This window comes from Ceratotherium simum, chromosome 12 (assembly GCF_057802395.1).
Source record: "Ceratotherium simum simum isolate JZ-2026a chromosome 12, ASM5780239v1, whole genome shotgun sequence".
Lineage (NCBI taxonomy): Eukaryota > Metazoa > Chordata > Mammalia > Perissodactyla > Rhinocerotidae > Ceratotherium > Ceratotherium simum.
The window spans coordinates 29,292,038-29,316,637 of NC_141911.1; the positions used below are offsets into that span (position 1 = coordinate 29,292,038).

General features: G+C 33.5%; 1 protein-coding gene across 1 annotated transcript in view; it reads right to left on the reverse strand.

The window, feature by feature from the left end:
• Positions 1–24,600, reverse strand: part of GLRB (glycine receptor beta) — an 86,145-nt gene that overhangs the window by 10,007 nt on the left and 51,538 nt on the right. Inside the window, exons 5-9 of the mRNA XM_004420953.3 lie at positions 18,868–19,097; positions 18,678–18,760; positions 16,938–17,078; positions 12,042–12,194; positions 1,484–1,776 (exon numbers count right to left, since the gene is read on the reverse strand). Of these exons, the coding sequence (XP_004421010.1) occupies positions 1,484–1,776; positions 12,042–12,194; positions 16,938–17,078; positions 18,678–18,760; positions 18,868–19,097 (900 nt within the window). The remainder of the gene's footprint in view (positions 1–1,483; positions 1,777–12,041; positions 12,195–16,937; positions 17,079–18,677; positions 18,761–18,867; positions 19,098–24,600) is intronic.

Genomic DNA, 24,600 nt, shown 5'->3' on the forward strand with positions numbered 1-24,600 from the left:
AATGAATACACTTAAAAACAATATAGAAAACTCAAAATGTCATTCCAGAAAATATTCAAGTAACCCACATGAAAGCAAGAAAAAGTAAATAGAGAGATAAAAAACAGAACAGAAAACAAAACACAAAACAATAGGCTGAAGCCCTAAAATATCAATAATTACATTAAATTTAAATGATCTGACTATACTAATTAACACATAAGAGGGGAGAGCAGATTAAAAACCATAAACCAACTACATGTTACTTACAAGAAACTGACTTCAAATATAATGATATAGGCATGTTGGATGCAAAAGGATGGAAAAAGATATGTCAAAAACGTGGCTTCTTTAAGGCCATGATAGCTTTGCATTAATGAAAATTTTATACTATTTCTTCATGAAGAGGGTTAGGGTATGAAAGAGTTATAAGGCCTGAAGATTCCTCCCACAAGGTGGCAACTAAGAATTTGCAGAGAGGCTCAGAAAATGAGTTTAATGACTTAACAGTAAAAAAAGAGCTGCAGGCAGCACCACATAAGAACAGTTTGCTTGCTTTTGTATCTAAAAATACATATGTGGCATACTTGTCTAACATTCTAGGTTATGGCAGTGGTGGTGGTCAACAAACTGATATAGTATGGGGCCAAATAAAGGCAGAGCAGCCAAGATTTTTAAGGATGTAGGATGGTATGGACCTATTAGTCTCTTGTGGAATTTACCATGCTAAGCTCAGTAGAAATGGTCTCCTAGCTTACTGGTCTTCCCAACCAGAGGGCATCAGGCAGGGGCACTTTGGGATAAGTGCACAGCTATCCCTAATCCATGATGCAGCCTGTTGCTCCAGGATTTATCAGTACCTGAATCTGGAGGCATTGCCCACTATTCTTATACGCAAGATCAAGTGACAGGCAAGGTAAAGGGGTTAATCCCTGTCCAATTCTTCTCTAGCTACTCACTGCTGGGCTGGATAGATCTCAAACCATGGGCATAGTTTCCCTATGGGCCAGGCATCCAATAAATAAGTAGCCTGCCTGACATGTTCTATGTGAAGCTCTCTAACTTGATGGGGAACAGGTGAGGGATTTAATCAAAAGCATGGCTCCCCTAAGCCTTCAGTGTTGGCAGAAGGTCAATGCTTCCTCCCCAGTCCTCCGGCCTTTCTCTAAGGCTTATCAAACGAGAAACAGTAGGGAGGTCTATAGTTTTGGCAAGACCTCCACATTGTATTGTGACCATCAAAGCAGAGGTGCATCCTTAAACTCAGTGAAAATTCCTCTAGATATTTAATAAAGTGTAGATTTTTTTTCTTACTTAGTATTTGACCTAAATGTTTTCTATTTCCTTTCCAGAAAGTGTATTATGCTTAGTTCCTTTTCATCTGTGAGAAAAAAATTAATGAATACCAATTCTATCAAACCTTTACACCCACAGAAAAGTATCTTTCTCCTGACATTGCAGAGAGGACGGGGGAAATCATTTTGTTGGATAATTTCACTCTTACCTGCAAAGTGCTAATGTGCACAGGAGTCCCTGTACCATTCATGGTATTCTTTTTAGCTGCATTTCCACCTTTCCCATCTGCTTGCTCAGCCTTAGCAATTCTGGCTTTTTCTGCTTCAACTCGTTTGGGGTTATTCAACATCACCTGGACAACAGCGTACTCCACCAGTGAAGCAAACCCAAAGAGAAGACAAGCAATGAGCCATACATCAAGAGCCTTCACGTAGGATACTTTGGGAAGTTCAGCAGCAAGGGTTGTGCATTCAGAGGCCAAGCTGAGGACTGAGAAGATACCTACAGAAACAGAAATAGGCATTAAAGTTGCTTTTTACAAAACCCTGTGAAACGTTCTGTAATCATTACTCTTTGTCTAAATTCCTCTCCAGTAACTTCCAATGGGCCATAAACAATTCATCAGGTCCCTTTAAAGCTCAAAGAGTAGAAGAAATAATATGTACCTATTTTTATGCAAGGATTATTGAATGTGGTTGGGGATGTTTGTAAATAGTATTAAAAAATAAATAAATAGAAATTTAAACCAAAGTATAAAAACAAAATTTGCATCTGGCTTAAACATTAAAGATATCTAAAACTATTCTATAGTATCTCTGAGGAAGCCACAAAGTTGTCAGATTAGAGAGGGTTATTTCATTTTTCAGCTTTATTTTCTATAGTTAAACAGCTGAACTTTACCCCGTGAACAACTAAATCAGAACAAGAATAGAACATATAAAGCCCTTTTCTGATAAGGTTTACAATTTTTAAAATCTCCTAGAGAAGACAAAGTAGAGAACATGCCTGATTATTTCAGGGAAAACAAATGATTCCAGCTTTTCAAGAACAGAATAAAATTTTACTATATATAATATTAACCGTATATGGAAAGCTAACCAGTTACATATCAATTTAAGTCAAATAATCGTAAAATCCCAAAAGAGAGTTGCAATAATTTATCTCCCTCTTTCTACTCCCTCTTGCCACACTCTCTTCCTTCATGTTTTCAGAAGAGGGGATGGGGAAACATGACCTGTTGGCACAGACTACCAGTAACACACTAGGTCAGAAAGAATCTCTCACAATGTCAAGGGAGCCTCACTTTAAGTCAAGTAGGAAAACAGGTTTGCCTTGGCTCTGTGAGTCCATTTCACTTATGGGGCCAATTGCACCTTTTTCTTCTTGGATTTGATCACCTCTGAGAATAATGAATGCGTTACCATAATAACTAAAGATGTACTTGGCTCTCTTTTCCCTTCCCTTGAAATGGGAAGCACCATATTAGAATTAATAATCAGTTAAAACATTGAAAAAATATATTCCATCAGCTGCATCATTTCAGAGGCTTCTGGAAGGTGTCGTCTTTTTTTTTTTTTTTAACTACTCAAGAGCTAAGAGACTACTAGAAAGAAAGGCTTTTAGCAAAATATAATGACTTCTGCAGATGGAAACAATATTACTTAGATATATAACGACTTGATAGGCATCTAATTTACTATCACAGTAATTATCCTCAGTCCTAAGGAAAACTAAGAACTAATTAATAGGACTCTATTTTTAAAGTTACTATAGGTCCTAATGTTTTCTAATTTGGAAGTGAGAAGTAACATAAAATCCAAGATCTTATCAATTATTGCCCTAGACTACAGTTAATTACACTTACGAGCATTAATTTGGCAAAACATCTTTCCAAGTCAATTTTTCTATTCTTAATCAAATGTTATGTGTCAACCTAACAATCAAAAATCAGGCCTTAATTAATTCCTTGAGATAGACTATATTGACACCATTCTGTGTTTCCATAGCATTTCATGCTCATCAATAATATAGAACGTATCCGATTGTAGTAAACTTAGTATATACCTGAACTTTATCCTGATACATTACAAATTTTATGACAAAATGGAGAATAGTGTCAGATTATAGAAGGCCTTGAAAGTCCTAGAATGAATTTACCATACTTAGAGAATATTAAGAAGCTTTCAGTTGGGGGGAAGAAAAATGACATTATCAAAAGAATGTTTAAATAACATTACTCTGGTAGGGATATACAAAATAGACTGAAAAAGGAAAAACTGTAGTTGCAGAAACAAAGCATAAGGAAATGAAAAGGATAGCATCAATGTGAAAGGATTTTGGAGAAAACATTTCAAAAGACTTGATTACTGACTAAAGGAAGAAGGAAAAGATTGAGACAAAGATCTGAACAGAATGACTGGAAAAATACCCTTGAAAGATGGGAAGAGGAGACTATAGACAAGATGATGATTTTAGTATGAAAACACTGAGGTAGGTTAAAGACCAAGAAACATACAACTGATGACCATGACACAACACAGAGCACTTGAGAACTTTTTTAAAAAGAAAGATTAGTCAATAACATTCAGATGGAGGTCAAGTTGAAAACGGAGAAGACTTTAAGAGGTAAAGATGTTCAAGTGTCAGAAAAAGGGGATCAAAGAAACAGAGAAGGGACTGCCTTTTAAAAGGAAGGATATGACATTAATGGATTTTTTGGGGAAAGGAGAGATATTCTAGGCATTACGTTACAAACCATGCTGGTCAATCCTATTAAGATTTTTATCATTTCAAAGATGTAAGAATAGAAATGGAGATAAGTTAAGGAGGAGAAGATGTAAACATCTTCTGGAAATCATGTGCCTTATCTTCAGGAAATCATATTAAAATAGGAAATATCCACTTTTTTTTATCCTAAAATAAGAAATCTGAGCAAATAATATTGCTTTGGACAAATATTATAGCATTATCTTAATATATAGCCTTCAAATGGGATTACTTCCTTGTTAAATAGGGCATAGTGAAATTATGCCTGAATTGTAATAAATTATAAACCAATAAAAAGACATATGAAACCCATCATTCATAAAAATGTAGATTTTTAGAATTTTAATATTGTATTATTAATAAATTGTCCTCATTTAATGGAGCTCCTCTCTAATAAATTGCAGTACTTGTTGGTACAATATTTCTAAAACATGTTTAAAATATGTAGACCTTATTTGTCACAATTGCCCCTCCATAATGTAAAAATAAATCAAGTCTAGATTTCAAATCAGGGAAACTGTCTTAAAATTGATATCAATTCTTATAAATAGATGTGGGGTCTATATCTATCAAAAGTTAAAGCTGGGGCTGGCCCCATGGCGTAGTGGTTGCGTGCTCTACTTCAGCGGTCGGGGGTTCTCAGGTTTGGATCCCGGGTGCAGACCTATACACCACTCATCAGGCCATGCTGTAGCGGGGGCATCCCACATACAAAACAGAGGAAGATGGGCACGGGTGTTATCTCAGGGCTGATCTTCCTCAGCAAAAAGAGGAAAATTGGCAATGGATGTTAGCTCAGGAACAATCTTCCTCACACACACACAAAAAAGTTAAAGCTAACAAATAATGTAAATTAGAGTATTAACAGATTAGCTATATAAAAAGTTTGAACTGAACAAAAACCTGTAACAACAATTTAGGGTGAAAGAAAACATTATTTAGCTAATCAATACGAAGAATTTTACAGTGATAAAATCATCTCAATTATTCAAAAGACCACTATTTATAGTGAACTCTATGATTGACTATGGGATGCCCAGTGATTTCTTGTTTAGCCAATCTCAGAGGAGGAATCTGCAGAATAATTCATAGCATATACACTAGCAACGTATTAATGACAAGAGAAAGACCAAAACTAGAAAATAAAAAAGGAAAGAAAGAAAAAGAGGGTGAAAAAAGGAAAAGAAATGGAAAGTAGAGATAGTATGGCATTTGTTGTTAATAACAAGTATCATGAACCAATACAGAAGGTCACGGAATAACCGCAAGTGTGCACATACCAACTACTGTCTAAACTCCAGACAATTCTTATCGCATACTGAGATAAACTATTTACCAGATAGCATATATGGAATTGTGGTTAATAAAATGAAAATTCATTTAGAAGTACTACTAAATTATATTAGCATGTTATCATTTGATAACATTTTAATCAAAGGATACTAAAAAGACAACTATTACTATCATGTGGAAATCCAAAAATATTTATTGACATTTTTGAAAGAGGTCCTTATAATCCTTGAACTACTGCTCCAGATGATAAGAAAAGAACATAATAAGAAAGGTATGTATGCGTGGTCTACTAGAGGTCTGAATTGTGACCTGAATTATTAATCTTTTTACATTTATGACTAAAGGTTATTTGTTAAAAAAAATTCCCTTTTAGCAGCAACTAAAGTATTTTATGTATCAGGAAAATGGAGTGTGATAGCATAGTTTACTTAGAGTATTACAAAAAGTTACTTTCATAGTTACTGTTGTAGTTACTTCCATACTTAGAGAAATAGCTACAGACAAAAAGTCTTTACCCAAAATTCATAGAGGAAGCTTTGATGTTTGTTAACAATGGAGAAAGTAAATTAAAAAGAGACTGAGGGAAAAATAAAACTGATTTTTTAAAAAAAGCAAAATGAGTCTAGGGTAAATTATGTCATGCTATATGTTTTTCTCCTAACTTCTAGAAAATAAAAATTATAGGCCATAAAAGGAAGAGATTGACAAACTGACTTTTTTTAATCCTTTGGAACAATATAGGGGAAAAAAGATAGAAAAAAGAAAGATATGATGAGTCAAAATAGCTATATCAACTGAATATCTTGAAATTTAATGTCAGTAATATGATTTTTTTAGATAAAATTATAAATATGTATAAATCTAATAAGAGAGTTTCAAAATACCTAAGCAATAATTCCATAAACATAGTTTCAGATTTTAAGAACTCTCTCACCAATAGCTATAATAATAAGTAGACAAAAGACATAAAGGATTTCAACAACACTATCAACTTGACTCCACTGATATTTACAGAACAATACACTCAATAACGACAAATATACATTGCAAGTACAGATGGTCTGGTTACCAGGAGGCATATTGTGGTCTAGGCCATTAAAAAAAGTCTCAACAAACAAAGGATTAAAATCATACAGTTTATTCTCTGACAAAATTAGAAAGCAATCATATTCAGGTACTTATGAAAATCCTAAATATTTGGGAATCAAGCAAATCCATGGGCAAAAGAAGTCACAAGAGAAATGAGAAAATATTTTTAACTGAAAGAAGATGAAAATACAATATATCAAAATTTGTACATTTCAGCTAAAGCAGCGCTTCCAGGGAAATTTTTAACTTTAAATGCTCATATTAGAAAAGAAGAAAGATCTAAAATCAGTTATCTGAGTTCCCACTTTAAGCATCAAAAAGAGATCAAATTAAATCCAAACTAAGTAAAAAGACGGAAATCAGAAACATAAGAGCTAAAATCAATGAAAAGAAAAAAAAAAACAAAATCAAAGCTGATATTTTGAAAATATCAAGAAAATTGATAAGCCTTTAGCTGGAGTGATTAATAAAAACAGAGAATTTACAATTTAACAATATCAGAAATAAAGGCAGGGATATCACTACAGGCAGCCATTAAAAGGAAAAGTGAATATTATGAACATTTTTTTGTGCTTAATTTTTGCAACTCATCTAACACTACAAGTCAATCAGTATGAATCGCCAAAATAAAGAAGGAAATCCATATAAATATTTAAACATATGGAAAAAAAGCATTTGGCAAAATTCAATCAAATTTAAATTTAATCAAATTTTGTCATTCATGATAAAAACCTTCAACCAACTAGGAAGAGAAAGGAACCTACTTAACCTAAGGCATCTACAAAAAATCTACAGCTATCACACTCAACAGTGAAAGCTTCAATTATTTCTACCTAGAATCAGGAATAAGGCAACTTCCCAAAATTCTATTCAACATTGTATTAGAGGTCCCAGCCACTAAATAAGGCAAAAAATTAAGTGTTGGGGAGTATGTGGAACAACTGTAGGAATGCAAAATGATACCATCATTTTGATAAACACTATGGTAATATTTTATAAAAGTAAAACATACTTTTACCATAAAATCCAGAAATCTCATTCCTAGGTATTTAACCAAGAGGAAAGAAGACATATGTCCACACAGAGACTTGTACACAATTATTCATAGCAACATTATTTATAATAACCAAAAGCAGGAAACAATTCAAATGTCCATAATTGTTGAATGGAAAAAAAATTGTGGCATATTCATACTATGAAACACTATTCAGCAATAAGATAGAATCAAACATAAATGCAAGTAACAACATGGATAAATCTCAAAAACATAAATATGTCCCTATCCTCTAGCTTTCGTTTAACGAGTGTGGCTAGAGATAAACATGCCAACATGCTGACTGATCTCACTTGAAATTTATAATCACTAACCTCAAGAAGTCCATAATCCTACCATACATAATGTGTTTCCCTTGTCCATTCACTGCTTTCTCTCTCTTTTCAAACCCACAACACTCTATCCTATCTTACTTGCAACTCATAACCTTGCTTCCTATTTCAATGAGAAAACAGAATCATTTACAAGTCTGTACTACCATATCTACTCACGTGTCTATACACATACACTCTGCCTTCCATCCTGATACTATAGACCAGGGGTCAGTAAACTGACATAGGGCAAATCTGGCCCACCACCTATTTTTATAAATAAAGTTTTATTGGAACATATTCACACTCATTCAGTTATGTATTGTCTAAGACTGCTTTAGCACTACAGCAGCAGATTTAGGAGTTGCAATAGAAACCATATGGCCACAAACCTAAAATGTTTACTATCTGGCCTTTTACAGAAGGAGTTTGCTGATCTCTGGAAAAAGTCCACTTTGTCTCAGCAAAGGCCAATCTCTCTATTTCTCAGATCTCATCTCTTCTCATGTCTCAAAGACGCTGCTCCTGCACTTCTTCCATCTCTCAATTTTTCCTTCACTATTGGTTGTTTTCCACCAAAAGTAAATATGCTATGATTTTGTCCACCTTCAAAAACAAAAACAAGCAATGCTTTCAACTCTTATTCCCACCCTAGCTATTTCCCCATTCTCTTTTTCTTTTTACAGCTAACATAACAATCTCCAAGGAGTTGTTTATACTGGATGTCTCTAGTTCCTCCCCTCCTGTTCTCTTTTGAAGTCCCTCCAATCAAGCTTTCCTCTTCTCACTCTACGGACACTGTCCTGGTCATGGACAACAGTGACTTCCTCCAGGTCTTAAATCCAATGGCAATCTTTAGCCCTAAACTTACTTGATTTGCAAGCAGTTTGGTTGATCACTCCCTTCACCTAGAAATACCTTCTCTACTTGGCTTCTGGTAAACCATATCATACTGGTTGCCCTTTATCTTCCCAGTCCCACATCCAACCCTTAGACTTCTCTACCTACACTCCAGTCCCATTGCTTTAAAGATCATCTATATTCTAACAAATATAAATTCTTACCTCCAGCCTTGATCTCTCCGAGAAACCCCAGACTTTTACACCCACCTGCCTATCTGATATCTCTACCTAACAGACATCTCAAACTTAACACGTCCAAAACCAAGTTCCTGGTTCTGCTCACCTTTTCAAATCTGCTTTACATGCAGCTTTTCCCATCTTAGTTAATGGCAATGTCATCTTTCTAGTTTCTCAGCCAAAAAAATCTTGAAGTCAGCTGTAAGTCTACTTTGTTTTTTTTTTTTTTTGGTGAGGACGATTGGCCCTGAGCTAACATCTGTTGCCAATCTTCCTATTTTTTGCTTGAGGAAGATGGTCCCTGAGCTAACATCTGTGCCAATCTTCCTCTACTTTGTATACAGGACACCGCCACAGCATGGCTTGATGAGCGCCGTGTAGGTCTGTGCCTAGGATCTGAACCTGCGAACCTCAGGCCGCCAAAGTGGAGCATGTGAACCTAACCACTATACCATGGGGCTGGCCCCAATTCTACTTTCTTAAATCCCACATACAACACATCTACAAGTCTCTTTATCTCCCCCATATCCATCATCTGTTTACGAGCACCTCTGCTACCACCTTCTGGCCCGTACCATGATTGTTTCACATGGATCATTAAAATAGCTTCCTAACCTCTTTCCTTGCTTCCATCCTTGCCCCCTACAGTCTGTTGTAAACAAAGTAGGCAAAGGGAATGTGCTAGAATTTAAATCATATCATGCTTAAAAGCCCTCAGCGGCTTCACATTCTACTTGGAATAAAAGCCAAAATCATCAGTATGCCTTAGGAGACTTCCCACAGCCCACCCCTCACTATTGTTATCTTTCCGACCTCATCTACTAATCTCCCTTTCACTCATTCTGCACCAGCCACATTGGCCTTCTTGGTGTTCCCAAAATACTCCAAGTATGCTCCTTCCTTGGAATGCTGCCCTTGATGATCACTATCCAGGCCCACTCTTTCCTAGATACCCACAATGATTCATTTTTTCACCTCTATCGTGTCTTTATCCAATATCACTTTCTCATTGAGGCAATTCCTGACAAGAAGGCCTGAATTCTCTATCCCTATACCATCATCTTATATATTATATATTGTACTTATTTGGTGTCTGTTTCTTACCAAGAGAATATAAACTCATTGAGGCTAAGAGTTTTTCTTTTTTTAACTATTTTATTAACTATTTATCAGCTATTTACTTTATTAACAATATCTCCATCTTCTTGAATATTACCTGACACATAGTCAGCACATAATAAATATCTGTTGAATCAAAACATGTAAAAGTACTTTGTAAACTGTAAAGTAATATATGTGAGGCATCTAATTAACTCCTGAATGTGAAATATGGGCTTTACACTCTTTTTTTCAATCCTCCAAGTAACCACTTGAGTATTTTTTCATCCCTGTTGACATCTCAACAGAGTAAACAGAATATGTTTAAAGAGGTTAGATCTGTTTGTTGTCCAAGTTGTCAACAGCTTGTAAGCAGAGAGCTGGAATTCAAACCCAAGTTTGACTCTAGAGACTGACTTTCAACTACTAACCATTTCTGATCCATACAACAGGTCTGCTGGATGCTAAGTGACAGCTTAGGAACTTCATATCAGAAGTCCTACACGATGAGGAGTACAGATGAGGATTTACAGAGAAAAATCCTTTAAGGATATGTCAGGGATTGGGCTGTCTCCAAAGTACCCTTGGAAGCCTGCCATTTCAATTTATATCACTAGATGAGAGTAAGATATTTCTTATAAACAAAAAAATTGGCTAAGTGGGGGAAATGCATGATATTTTTGACAAGTCTAAGAATAGACTTGTCTATTCTTAAATCTAGTTTTTGGGTATTTTATTTCTGGTACAATATACCACACAGTTAATTCTCATCTCCTAAAGGAATTAATCTATCAGTTGTCATTGATTTCATTACAGATACATAACCCTTAGGATGAAATTTCCCACCTTTTTGGCTATTAAGCTATAGATTTGGTCTTTGTAGTTTTTATTAGATGTAAACTACCAAATTTCTTATTCAGATAAAATTGTCATTTTCATTGCTTCTTTCCTGGTGTCCTACTCTTTAAAATATGTATTTCATTTAATTCCTCCAATAAGTCAGGAGGGAAGATTTCCACAAGGCCTTTATGATGGAAGAAAAAATGAAATGCTGCAACCAGTCAGTCACCAAGAGGTCAGATGTATCACTGCCTTACCTATGTAAGTTCCAGGTGAGATTCAGAAAACACACACACACAGACTAATGAAAAATTTCAAAACACTCCAATGAAAATTTGTTGTTACAATGTCCTTATTTTGAAGTTTATTCACTCTACTCATAAGAAGGGCTCTCGAATATCTCCCCTAACAGAGACTTTTTAACCCCTCTACAGACACAATGTTCAAGTCTGGCTAATGGTGTTTCTATGTCACAGAGCATTAACAATAACAAATTGGAGAGCATGAACAACCAGCCCTTGTTCTCTCTAGCCACTCTTGATGATACAGCACACAATAACTGATGTTTAGAAAAATGATGCTGTCTTTTTTTTTTTAATAATTTTATTTATTTATTTTTTCCCCCAAAGCCCCAGTGGATAGTTGTATGTCATAGTTGCACATCCTTCTAGTTGCTGTATGTGTGACGCGGCCTCAGCATGGCCGGAGGAGCGGTGCGTCAGTGCGCACCCAAGATCCAAACCCCGGCCGCCAGCAGTGGAGCGCGCGCACCCAACCGCCAAGCCACGGGGCCAGCCCACTAAGTTATTTTTAAAAAGATAAATTATATTCCATATTCCCTCATTAATAGTATGAGATAGTATATAATATTATTTAGAAAGATTTCCATCAAAATAGTTATTTGTTTGTAAGTTTGGCACTATTGGGGATTTTAGACTTGAGTTATCTGTGAAAATCACATATTAATAATTATTTCATGAGAACCAAAGTAGGATAGATTAACTGTTTAAAATACCTTGACGACAGGAAAAGAAAAAACTTAGCTTAATTATAGAGTACATAAACATTGAGAAAATCTAGTTCGAAGTCAAGTTTTGAAGGAAGTCTAAAAACAAAGAAAAGAAAAAGCTTGCCATCAATTCGAAAACTCATTGTTTCAAAATAGTTGACTATATTGTTAGTTATATAAAGACATAACACATTCCTGACATGAGACAGAAGCATGGAACACTTTACCCAGGGGCACTCTGGCGGCACTTGCATCCGGATTGATCCAGAAGGAAAGCCAGGAGAGAACCACAATCAGCAGGGTCGGGGCATAAACACCCATCATGTAAAACCCGACCTGTCTCCTTAGGGTGAAGATGACTTCCACACAGGTGTAGTACCCTTTCAGAAACAAAGATATTAAAAGTATGAGATTCTCACCTACATACAACTGCAAAAATCAATAATGCACCTATAAATTGAGTCACTTCTATTTGAGGCAATTTCACAAAGTAGACTCCACAAAAATAGTTTTTTCTGTAAATATATATAATTTATGTGATCTAAAAGGATGACACTATGGGACTTGTTTCACCTGAACTTTCGCAGCTCCATTATGACATTGAGAAACAGATACCACATGTCCCTCCACTCTGTCAGTGTCTTGGCTTTTCAGCCTTTGTTCAGAGAATTTGCAATGAACTTAAACTTTTCTTTACCCAGGGGTACTCTCCGCGCAAATGATCTAAGGGAGTCATACAGAAAGCAGTAAATCAAAGGAGAACAAGTCTAAAAAGAAACACTCCTGGACTATGCATTGTCAGTATAATTTTTCAGCCACACGTACCACTTCTTATCTAGAAGGGATGGCAATCTACAATAACTCACATGCATATTTAAATCTTAAAAAATTAAGAAAGTATTGGAAGTAAACATTAGCAAGGATCAGAAATAAGTATTTTCAATGTATATAGATAAAAGATTATAAAGTACAAACATCTGACATTCTTCTCAATTCTCTCCCCTCCTCTCCTCCAGGCTCTCAAACATCCTCTAATTGAGGGCAAAAACTTCATTTTCACAAGCTGAGACTAAAGCAGAAATTGTTTTACAATATAGTTCTAGAGCTGCCATAACATCAACAAGTCCCCCAAATCAATCACAAATTATGAGCAGCCTCATAACAGCCTTTGATAACTTGAGAAAGAAAATAAGTGACACAAATATTCTCCTAGCACTGGAATAGAAGAGACATTTCCAGATTTTTGAGATTATTTTTTAAATGTTTTGGTCCTTTCATTTAGCAACTTAAATAAAATAATGCCTAAAGTGCTTAATTTAGATAAACATGTCATTTACCATTCAACAAAAGTAAGATTATACATAAATACCAAAAAGTTAAAATATCTTCAATTGTATTCAGCTTAAACTGTACATAATTATTTTAAAATGTTGAAACAAATAAATGACTGAACAGTGAATAAATAAAATAATTATGGGGAAAAGGATAATATTACTCTGTACTATTTTATAGTTTAAAAGTAGTTTTTATCTATTTTTCCCAGCTGGGAAGAATATATATACTTCTAATGCTAGAATAATCTTCATATTTATTCATTAATGGTTGCACACCATAAGGTTTTAATAAATGTTGAGTAAAAGAATGGCTATTCACATCTTTTTATCAAATAACTTAGATTAGAAATCTATCCTTTTTTCCAATGTGAATTATAACATTGATACCTCTGAGAGATTAGAAAGATATTAGGGCTAATATGTAACAAAAATAAATAGTTGATTTAAACTGAAATAAATTCTGCCAAATATTTCCATATTATATCATTAAACAAGAAATGCAGAATGTTTGTCTTTAATTTTAATTTCCTTAAATTTTACATTTAATTTCATTAAAATTAGGCAATTTCAATTGTGCACAGGTTTTAAAAATATACCAAAGGCAAAACAATGAAAAATTTCCCTCCCTTTCCAGTTCCCCACCACTCATCTTAACTTTCCGCCTGGACAAACAAGAACATATGTTTCTAACTAACAATCATGTGCTAAATTTCCAAAACACAATCTTTCATAAACCCAATTGCAGCAATTAAGAAAGTATTTCACAGTATTTCCTAAAGGTGGTTCTGAAGTACCTCGCTTTGTAATAGTATCGCTTACTCAAGCTAATTTTATGTTCGCCCAGCGCATGTGAAACAGAGAAGGACACATATGTGCTTATTAGGTACTTTTAGGTAGCCTAAGTTGTTACAAAGATAACAGTTTAACTATGAAGTTGCTCACTTTAAAATGAATTTTTGCATTCCATTCCACCATGTTTAAATGACAGCCTGCATAACCTGAGTCCTGTAATCTAAAGCAAGTTTCCACCGTGTCCCTTTATGGAAGCGCCCACTAGGGGATCTTCCAAGACTCAGATGCATTCGGCAGTAAAATCCGTGCTTGGATATTATAGTGATTTGCTCGATAAACTTTTATGAGAAACATTTCTTGATCTTTTTTGATCTTTCCCTGGTACTGTTACATTTATGAGAGGCAGGTGGCCAGCTAATTGATATAAATGTTCATTGGCAAATTCAATTTACTTTCTATTTCCTGTGAGGTTTTATTTCATTATTATTCACTCAAGTTTCCAATTTAAGTATTTTTCTATATATTTCTCCACCTTTGTAATTTCTACAATTATTTAAAAAACGTAATTTTTAATAAAGTTAAAGCTGAATCACTATTTCAGATTATTTCTGTACAAATTAGAGAAAATATTGGCCATCATTTTGTATATGTTGCTCTCTATATCTTTTCCACTATTCTACATTGTTAAGCATTCCACATATTTTGAATGTTCTGTTGTCCTAAACACATTTCTAAATATTATCCAAACATTAAAATGTTTTACTTATATTCATATAATGATTCATGTAAATACTGATGAAGCATGTTTACTGAAACATAGTAAGTGCCGATTATTATTACGTTAGCCATAAGTCTTTTTGTTCTTTTCTGTAGCTAATGAGATATCAGTGACTTATTTACAATGACTTAAAAAATATCACGCAAAAAAACTATGAAAGTTTTACTTATCATAAATCTTGAGTAATTCCCTCAATACTCTCTACCACAGCACACCTTCTATTTCCTTCTTAGAATTGAAGCAACTTATATTTACTTTGTTTACTTGTCTACCATATTAGAATATGAATCTGTAAAAGGGCAAGGATCTCTCTTTTATTCACTGCTGAGTCCCCCAAATGGAGACTTTTACGTGTAAGGCTTAAAGGTGAAAAAATGAATACCCCCAGACTTTCAAAGTATAATACGACTGACTCCACAGGTAGTGTAACAAGGCCAGACTCACCATCCCAACACATTGCTTACTAACAGTAGGCCTTGAGCAACTGTCTTTGTTTCATTATTCAAATGGGTAAAACAGAGATAATAGAAGTACTGAACTCATAGGACTGTTGTGAGGATTAAAGAATTCTTGTAAAGCACTTAAAACAATGCCTGACATATAGCAAGAACTCAAAAAAACAACTACTAAATATGTTTCTACATGACAAGCCCAAAAGGACTATTCTTGTCTTTCAAAATTTTTTTCTTTTCATTACTAGGTGAGTTGGAAAAATCTCTAAAAACTATACTCGGTCTCCTCTTCCTTGAATGAGGAATATTATGCCTAGTGCCTTGGCTGACACTGACTTGCTGGTGACATTAAGTCATTCAGTCACCTTGCACCTCAGTTATTTATGTGTTAAATAAAGGAGCTGGCTTGGAATTATCAATAAGATCACTTCCATCTCTCATATTCTATGTATCTATGACTTCTTCATTGAGAACTTGGATGGTCAAATTTTTAAGAGCTCTCAGTTTTTCCATTTAAAAAACTTGATAATTCCTTTAGCAGTATATTTGCTCATTATCTCTCTTGTCCTAATACACTATAAGCTCTATAAGAGAAGGGACTATTTATATATAAATGTTATATAACCTGTTAATTTATTTGAAGGTCAACAACAACAGATGTTTCAGCTAATTTTATCTCCAAGTTGCCTAGTGTTGCATACATTATAACACTGTAAATATGCAAATATTCACTCTTCCTCTCATTTTAATATCAACAGGAATGTTTTAAATTATATTTTGTCGTTGATGATGTCATGATGGCAGCATTTTAGCTCAAACATCTGATCTCTCTAAATTCTACACAATTACACTATACATTTTTGTTTTTGTGAAGTCAAGATAAATGTTGCAATAAACTTAAACTTTATATCTATTCCTGAATATCTTGGTCATGATTTACTTCCTGATATAGAATTATAATGGTGTGGTAATTTACAAGTTGAACTGATCATTGGTATGAATGTAATGATCAAAATTCAATCATCTTTTTCTTTGTACTGCTAAGGGAACTAACACTATATTTAACCTCTAAAGCCCTCAATAACCCATAACTACCGGCAAAGACTCAAAGGTTGAATACTAATTATATTAAAAAGCATTGATTAGTAAGTACTGTATTTTCATTTCTGCAAAGCTTGATGTAATTTAATGAATGAGGTTAATTTGTTGAGCTTCTCATAATTGGCTGTTCCATAACCTAGGCCATGAATATTATACAAGGAATATTTACTAACGTTCAATTATTTCACATGCTTATTGCTTCCTGCACAGCATAAAGATCAATACTTTTTAAAATTAAGAATATGGGTCAACCAACATTTAAAAAGTGCCCCAAAGACAGCAGATGAGTATATATGGATTACATTGTTTATATCCATAACGTTTGGCCCTAAATTGAATCTTGCCATAAGTCGAATTTCTTGGCAACATCTAAGAAAACCACTTGGGAGAGTTCCTATTACTGAAAAAAGAAAATTGACAACCTCTTGTTATCCATAATTACATAAAGAAAAGCAAAACTATCTAGTAATAAAAAATTGAAAGAAAAACTTTTGTGAATGTACTTTTATGAAAGATTTAAATATACAAATGTAAAGATAAACTACTTATAAATACTGAACTTATTTTTTAACTAGTTTTCTTCTATTCCATCCCTAGTATACGTTAACATTAATGTGAATCTTTGAAATAGGATTTAGTTTTGCTTAATTTAAAAAATTTACTTACCGGTGCCTTTGTAGTATTTTGTACAGTTACCATATTCGATATCCTCCTTTTTAATATCAAATTGAGGCAAAGCAATTTTTTCTAATTGAACAGGATCCCCTGACTGCCAGATAAATCGTAAATCATCAGTTGTGTAACCAACTATAAACAAAAATAAATAAATAAAAATATTAGTTTGAAATATAATTGTTCATTCTTTCTTAATATTTTAATAATCCAAACATTAAATTTGGATTTAATAATCCAAACATAATGTTTAATTAAACATTAAACATTAATCATAGAAATGATAATAGGCCCTTTCTATATAAATTTTTTGTTCAAAATGTAAAGAGAGAAAATCTATGGCCACTAATGAAAATATTAACACAAAAGTTACAGATAATTGGCTTAAAGAAAGAACAAGTGAAATAATCAGCATACTACAAATAGTTAAAATCTCAGGGTGTCACACAGTAGTACTTTTGTCTATGTCAGAATTCTGAAGTGTCATCAATAAAAAAGTAATAAATAAGTGATACTAGTTTTCTGAATGTATATATTTACAATCATGAATATGCTACCTAAAAATTTTTAAATAAACTTAAGCACCGAAACACTTCTTTATTTTGAAGAAAGAACTACCAACTTCCCTAAAGGAGTTGCATTGCCACAGGAGAGCATTACAACCCCTCAAATGGACATCATCACAGCACCCTGAGGCACACATATTGGGCTTAGTAATGTGGCTACAATTCAAGGATCCTATGGAGTTTTACAGCATAAAGTAGTTTACCATCCAACTCAAAGGACATGTATCTTTTAAAGCAATATTTTCGTGTATCTGGTAATAGAATTGAATGTAAATACATGCTGGAATTTTTTATACAAATACATATTGACACACAGGCATATACACAAAACACATACACAAACGTACATACATACACTGACATCTGCAAAATCTCATTTTACAGTTAGAAAATAATAAATATTGTTCAAATTTAGGATCCAGTTTCAGTAAATTAAAATGAAAACAACAACAAACAACCACGAAGTGACTTTAAAGCATATCATCTAGCAAGTGTATGCAAGACATTTTACAAGGTTATTATTCTTTACTTTCTGCAGAAATAGGTCATGGTATCTAGGTATTCAGGCTAAAGATTCCTTACATTAGTATTAATTTTTCAAGTTTTATTTCCTACTTCTATTTTCAAAAGATAAGCATCAATGCAAATTAATATATTTTCAGAGATAAATAATCATTTCAATTAATAGTACATCTTTTATAAACTGAAAAATATATGATCATAGAAACCTAGAAAATCCAATTTTGTAAAAAGTAATTTCTTTACACCCATAAAAAATGAATGCTTGTTAGGATTTAGAGAATATTTTTCAATGTTCTCTGAATTTTCTGCTCTGAAAATGTGGTTTTAACATCAGAAAAGTTATTAGGACATTATTTTCTCCTTTACTTTACGTATAGTACTAATTCAAATGAGGATGGCAATTGGAATAAATTAGAAATTACTATACCCACTTAACTGAAATAAAAAGCTAGTACCAAAAAGATTGTCTATCTTAGTACAAATTAATATAGTAAAAGTACAGTTTCTCTAAGTAAATTACTCTAATGACTACTTGTAATCAAAAGCATTAGTTTTACTATTGTTATCTAAGATATTAGTAGAATGTATTGCCTAGAAATTTTAAGCATTTTTATTCCGATAGTCACTTAGGGTCTCATTTACGTACAGCTCTCAAGTTGCATCTTGCAACGTTGTGTATCCATGGGAAACAATGTCAAATCCAAAGGGCATGAAAGAGTAATAGATAACCTGAAAGTAGAAACAGAGGTCTTAGAAGTTGTTTAATATATTTCTCTGTGATACACTGATTTTAAAAGGAAAACATAAATCTACAAATATTAAAGATAAAAGAGTACCTCATGCTGACAAGGACATCTCCATCACGAAAAATAAAGAGGAGGATATTTTCCTGGGTGACATCATGAAAATTGGCACTTTTTTCATTTGCGAAAAATAAATCAGGTTTCCAGAGACACTTGTACATTGTGGGATCTACCGTCAGTGCATCTGAGCCCCGAAAATCACTAGGGAGCTTCAGCCTGGGATCATTCCATTTTTGTCTCAGGAAGATGTTAACTCTGTAGTCCTAGAAAAAAATATGTGTGCATGGTTGTGTTTATTGCTATTTTTAAGAATGTTTTCAGCACCAGAATAAAAAGAGTTTCAATTATTAGCAGCATAAATATTGTTTGCTCTTCCAACATCAACCAGAACCACAACAGCTCAGTCAACAAGGATGAAGAGCTCCATCAGTAATATAAAAAGATCCTGTGGGGACTGGCCCAGTGGCACAGTGGTTAAGTTTGGCATGCTCCACTTGGTAGCCCAGGTTCGTGGGTTTGGATCCTGGGTGCGGACCTATACCACTCGTCAGCCATGCTGTGGCAGTGACCCACATACAAAATAGAGGAAGACTGGCACGGATGTTAGCTCAGGGCTAATCTTCCTCAAGCAAAAAAAGTGGAAGATTGGCAACAGATGTTAGCAGGGCAACTGCTTCCTCAGCAAAGAAAAAAAAAAGAAGAAAAAAAAGACTGTGTCTATCTAATTGTTCTCTACAGGTATTTCCTTAGCACTTCCTGGTTGAAATGTCAGAATATAACTTTACCAATAACTGCTTTACCTTTAAACAAACACCAATTATACCAGTCGGTTAGTCAATGCCATCATAAAGCATGAGAACTGCTAAATATTACCATTATTTTTCAAAAAAAAAGTAGAATAAAATGTAGTTAAAAATAGATAAGAAGCCAAGGGAAATAGTCTTACTTGTCCTTTACTAAGTAGCACATAAACTACAAAAATAATTTATATCTCTAAAACTATATATATATTATATAACACATATATAACATATATATTTTACATATATATATATATTCTTGAGAAGGAAAAAGGAAAACTACCCTTGACCATTCATACATGTAACAATTATAGAGAGAATGAGACAGTCAAATGAGATTTGAATTATGCAAAACAGATGAGAGTATATGCCAAATTTGTATATGTTATGTTATATTCAACTATAGGAGAAAAATGTTTTGAAGTCCACTAAATAGCTGATTATTTTACTTTAGTTTCTTGCCTATCTCCAATAGTTTTAATTTTAAAACTTTGTAAAAATTGAATTATATCAAGACATAGATTTCAAGAATATGTGAACCTAGGAACATGTTTAATACCTTAATACACTTTATATGTGTCAGCGAGATGGGGTTCTGACACAAATTGAGTCGTTAGTATACAGTCAAACTCAGCATTGAGGCATCATGCTCAGGTCTTTTGATTTTAATCTTATATATCAAACTCAAAATATGCACAAAAGTATTCAAGACATAAATTATACTGGGCTTCAGTTCCCTCATGTTCAATCATTCAAAATTCACAAAATACTATCTATCCATAGCCTTTTGACATGATCAAAATGAATTAGATCATAAACTTCAATTCAAAATCCAAATAATTAAACAGGAAAAAATGATAGATCATCTTTTATTAAATAAGACCTAATACATTTCTGTGAAACACAAATGTATATGCTTTATATATGTATAAAATCTAAAATAAAGCATAAGCAATGAGCAGTGACTCCAGAAAAGCTTGGGGAATTTACTTTCTCTGTCTTCTGATGCTCAGACTCAGGGGAGTAACTAGAGAAGGGTAAGCACATAATAACGATATACATTTACTGAAGTACAGACAGTGAAGCAAGATGCAATCTACCTACATCTTACAGCTACTCTAAACTTGACATTTATAAAAACTTCAACATATTATATGAATTGATTCTGAAAAATCATATGCAGATGGTTTTGGAGTGCTAAAGTCAAATAAATTAAGGATTACATACGCTGACACTAAACATATCTACACCACGGGGGAAAAAAGATAACATTTTTCTAATCAAATGAACATGGAATCAAGGAAGGAATAAAGGAGGCCTAAAATCCTAGAAAATGTAGCATTGCACAGTTGCATGAACTTTTTGTCAAAATATACACATATCTTAAAATTTGTAATGGGACTTAATTTTTGACTGTGATGGTGACAACTACACAAACGAACTCAAACACATCTAGGACAAAGGGCTTTCTACCTCACAGATTGTGTCCAGCAGACAATGCTGCCTCCATGCAAAAGTTTTTATCCCATCCGTGCAAACATGCTTGGCTCTCCACTTAAGAAGGAATACACATTAGGTTCAACCATTTTCTAATAAAATATTAATTATGCTACCTTAGATAAAGCACATATTTAATATCCACTTGACATTACTTTGCACACTCAACAGTATTCAGTTTGAAATTATTTGCTAAAAAGCTTCCTTGTAATGATCTACCAAAATTATGGGTATTCTAAAATTATATACACTAAAATCTATTTTATTACCTTCTCTAAATACTGTGTCTTATCAAGGTAAATCACCAAAAAACTACATCTTTAAACTGCTGGATTTAAACTACATATTCACAATACTGTGATAAAATACTATGTCATCTTAACTTGTTATCAATGGTCACTATAAAAAAATCAGCAGATGAAGTTGCCCAAGTATCTTTTATAAACTTGTTATTAAAGCCATGGCCCCTTATTTTGGTCAATGACCATTCTACAAAAATACACAAGATGAATTTATTCTTTCTTTCTTTAATTTTTCATTTGTTTATACATATATTACTATAATACCATTACACAGGTATTTACTATTTGCTAGGCATATTTAGTCTAAGTGTTTTACGAAAATATATCTATTCCTCAGAGTTTATAGTATAAATGCTCTCCTGATGCCCTTATACGCTTCTTATTAGGAAAGTAAGACTTTAAGTATCTCATCATGTTTTTCCTTTTGACTGGCAGCTAGGGAACTGGAAGCTAAATCCTATAACCAATTGAATTAACAATTTATCTCTCATATCTTGGTCTGACTACCATTTTATGTCTCTTGCAGATTTAGTCCTATCTCAATTATTTCATTGTATTTTTTGTCATTATTATGATTATACACCTCAAGTCCCTTCTAGAAATAGGGATGGATGAAAACTAAATAAAATAACAGTTGAGAGACTGTCATATACTTAACAAGAGTCTTTCAGCATTATTTGAATAAGCTCCCAAGCAATTTTTCCAGTGTGGCTTTCAGAATCAAGATGCTTTATTTTAGCCTAATATTAGGTTTTCTTGTTTTAATAAAATCTTAGATATACGTATAGAGAAATAAATATTTAGAACTCATTGGTATTCTTCATCTACACCACCACACCTCCTTTTTGAATGTATGCTAGTTGCTCAGTAATTAATTTCTAAAAACATTATATCAATATTTTATGATAATATTCAAGATATCTGACAGGAATTAAACTTTTGACTAATTAAAAAAGAAGCCATCTTATAATGTTTGGGGTAGAACTTCAGAAATTAAGCCTGCATAATACTGAATTTCCCTTAAAATCTCCACACATGCACACATTCTTTCCGGAGCACTATTCTATGTTCCACCTATTTCCAAATGGTATGGTTAACTCATCTAAAGTTATATAGCAAAATTATTTTTCTTTTAAATTTTTTATAGTAATTTTAATAGTTTCTCCATGTGAAGTTCATTTTTCATTGAAGTCTAATCAATGTTTCCACACAATCCAAGAATATATTTACATCACTTATCAGTTATTGAGTTCAAAGCATTTTAATCAGCAGAAAGCTGAGTAAAGCTCTACATAGTATGAGAGGCTTTGACAAAATAAAATCTACCTGTGGGGAAAACTACAAATGATATAAAAGTGCTTTAATTTACAGTCAACTCCCTTTTTATTCTATATACCATCACAAATAATTTTTCCAAAAATTATGTTCATCAAATTATAAAGTCTAGTAAAATGGAGTCAGCATAGGCTTGGAATTATAAAGTTCTGATTCAAATCTCAGCTCTGAATCTTAGAAGTTTTGACCCTGAGCAAATTTCTTAACCTCTCTGAGCTCAGTTTCTTAATATAAAAAAATAGGACTACTAATATCCTAATGTAATAATTAAATAAAATACTCAGTATGAAAATTAATATAGTACCTCCTATATAAATAAGTTAGTTTCCTTTCCATTTTACTTCGTTGGAAATCCAGCCACAGATACATCATGTACTTTCAGAAAACATTTATTTAAATTCCTCCTAAATCCCCAGGTGATTGATGGATGGGCTCACTCATTCAGTTCAAACATTATTTATTAGCCATATATTCCTTTTCATGCTCTGGGTACTAAGGATGCAGTTGTGAATACTCCCAGACTTCACAGAAATAACTGAAAGGGATATTGACAATCAGTCAAGTATAAAACAATCCGGAAAAGGCTATGTAAAAAGGAATAATTTGCAACAGGGCATCTAATCTAGACTCTAGGGATTAGTTAAAAGTAACCGAGTGGATTGACACCTACACAGACCGTGGAAGTTAGACAAATCTAAGACGAATTATGTCCTGCTATGTGGCCTAAGGCAAGTTATTTAACCTCTCTGAGACTCAAATTCCTAGTCAATAAAAAGAGTCCCAGTTATTCACAAGAATTAAATGAGATGCTGTACCTAAAGCATGAAACTGGGCACAAAGAGAGCACTCAAAAAAAGTCAACTAATTTTATTATCTGTATTATTAACGTTATCATCATTATCTCTATTATCACCACTTTGAAGGCGAACAACTGCTATTGACAGCATTCCTTTTCTATTGCTGTAAACATACTACATAGGAGTTTTAATTGGTTACTAAACAGTAAAACTGATGTCAGTTTTAATAATTTTTCAAAAGCTTTTATAAAGCATTTTGTGTGTACTACATGTCAAGCACTATGTCAGTTGCTAGCCATACAGAGATCAATACAATACAGTCCTAAAAAACAAAGTCGAGATTTCTGGACTATTTATTCGGATTTCTCTGACTTAAGACACATTGACTAACAATGGCAAATTTGTTTTACAGACTAACCAAAATAAAACATCTACCTGTAATTATGTTCCAGATGATCACAAAAGAGGCTCAGTTAACCATCAGTTTTGCTGTGCTATGTTAAACATTCCTTCTCCCTTCATGTGTTCATTCACTCAATAGTTATGTATTAAGGGTTTCCTACATTCAAAGATCTGAGCTACCACCGGAGATGGATAAAAACTTGAGGTCCGTGCCTTCAGGTAGTGCTAACTAAACAAGTAAGGAAATAATTGGTAAGGACTCTAAGGGTGATGATAGCCGTTGAGAGAACAAATGATCACTTCAGACACCAGAACTCAGGAAAGGCTGTGGAGTGTGAGTCTGAGGAGGTTTTTGGAGAGTGGGCAGAATTTTGACAGGTGGTGGTGTCAGAGAAGGGTAGGATTAAAGACAGGGGCAAAAAGTCACCTTTTCTTGAGTGTTTCATCAACAACATAAAAGAATCACTAAATATCAAGATACAGAAAATGGCAGAAATAATCAAGATCATCACTAAAAAGAGGCCAGAGCAAGAGACAGAGGTTTTGGAGCGATCAGTGAAAAGGTAGGAGTTAAAATCAAGACCAAGAAATGTACAAAGAACACTTAAAATGCAACAGTGAGAAAACAAACAA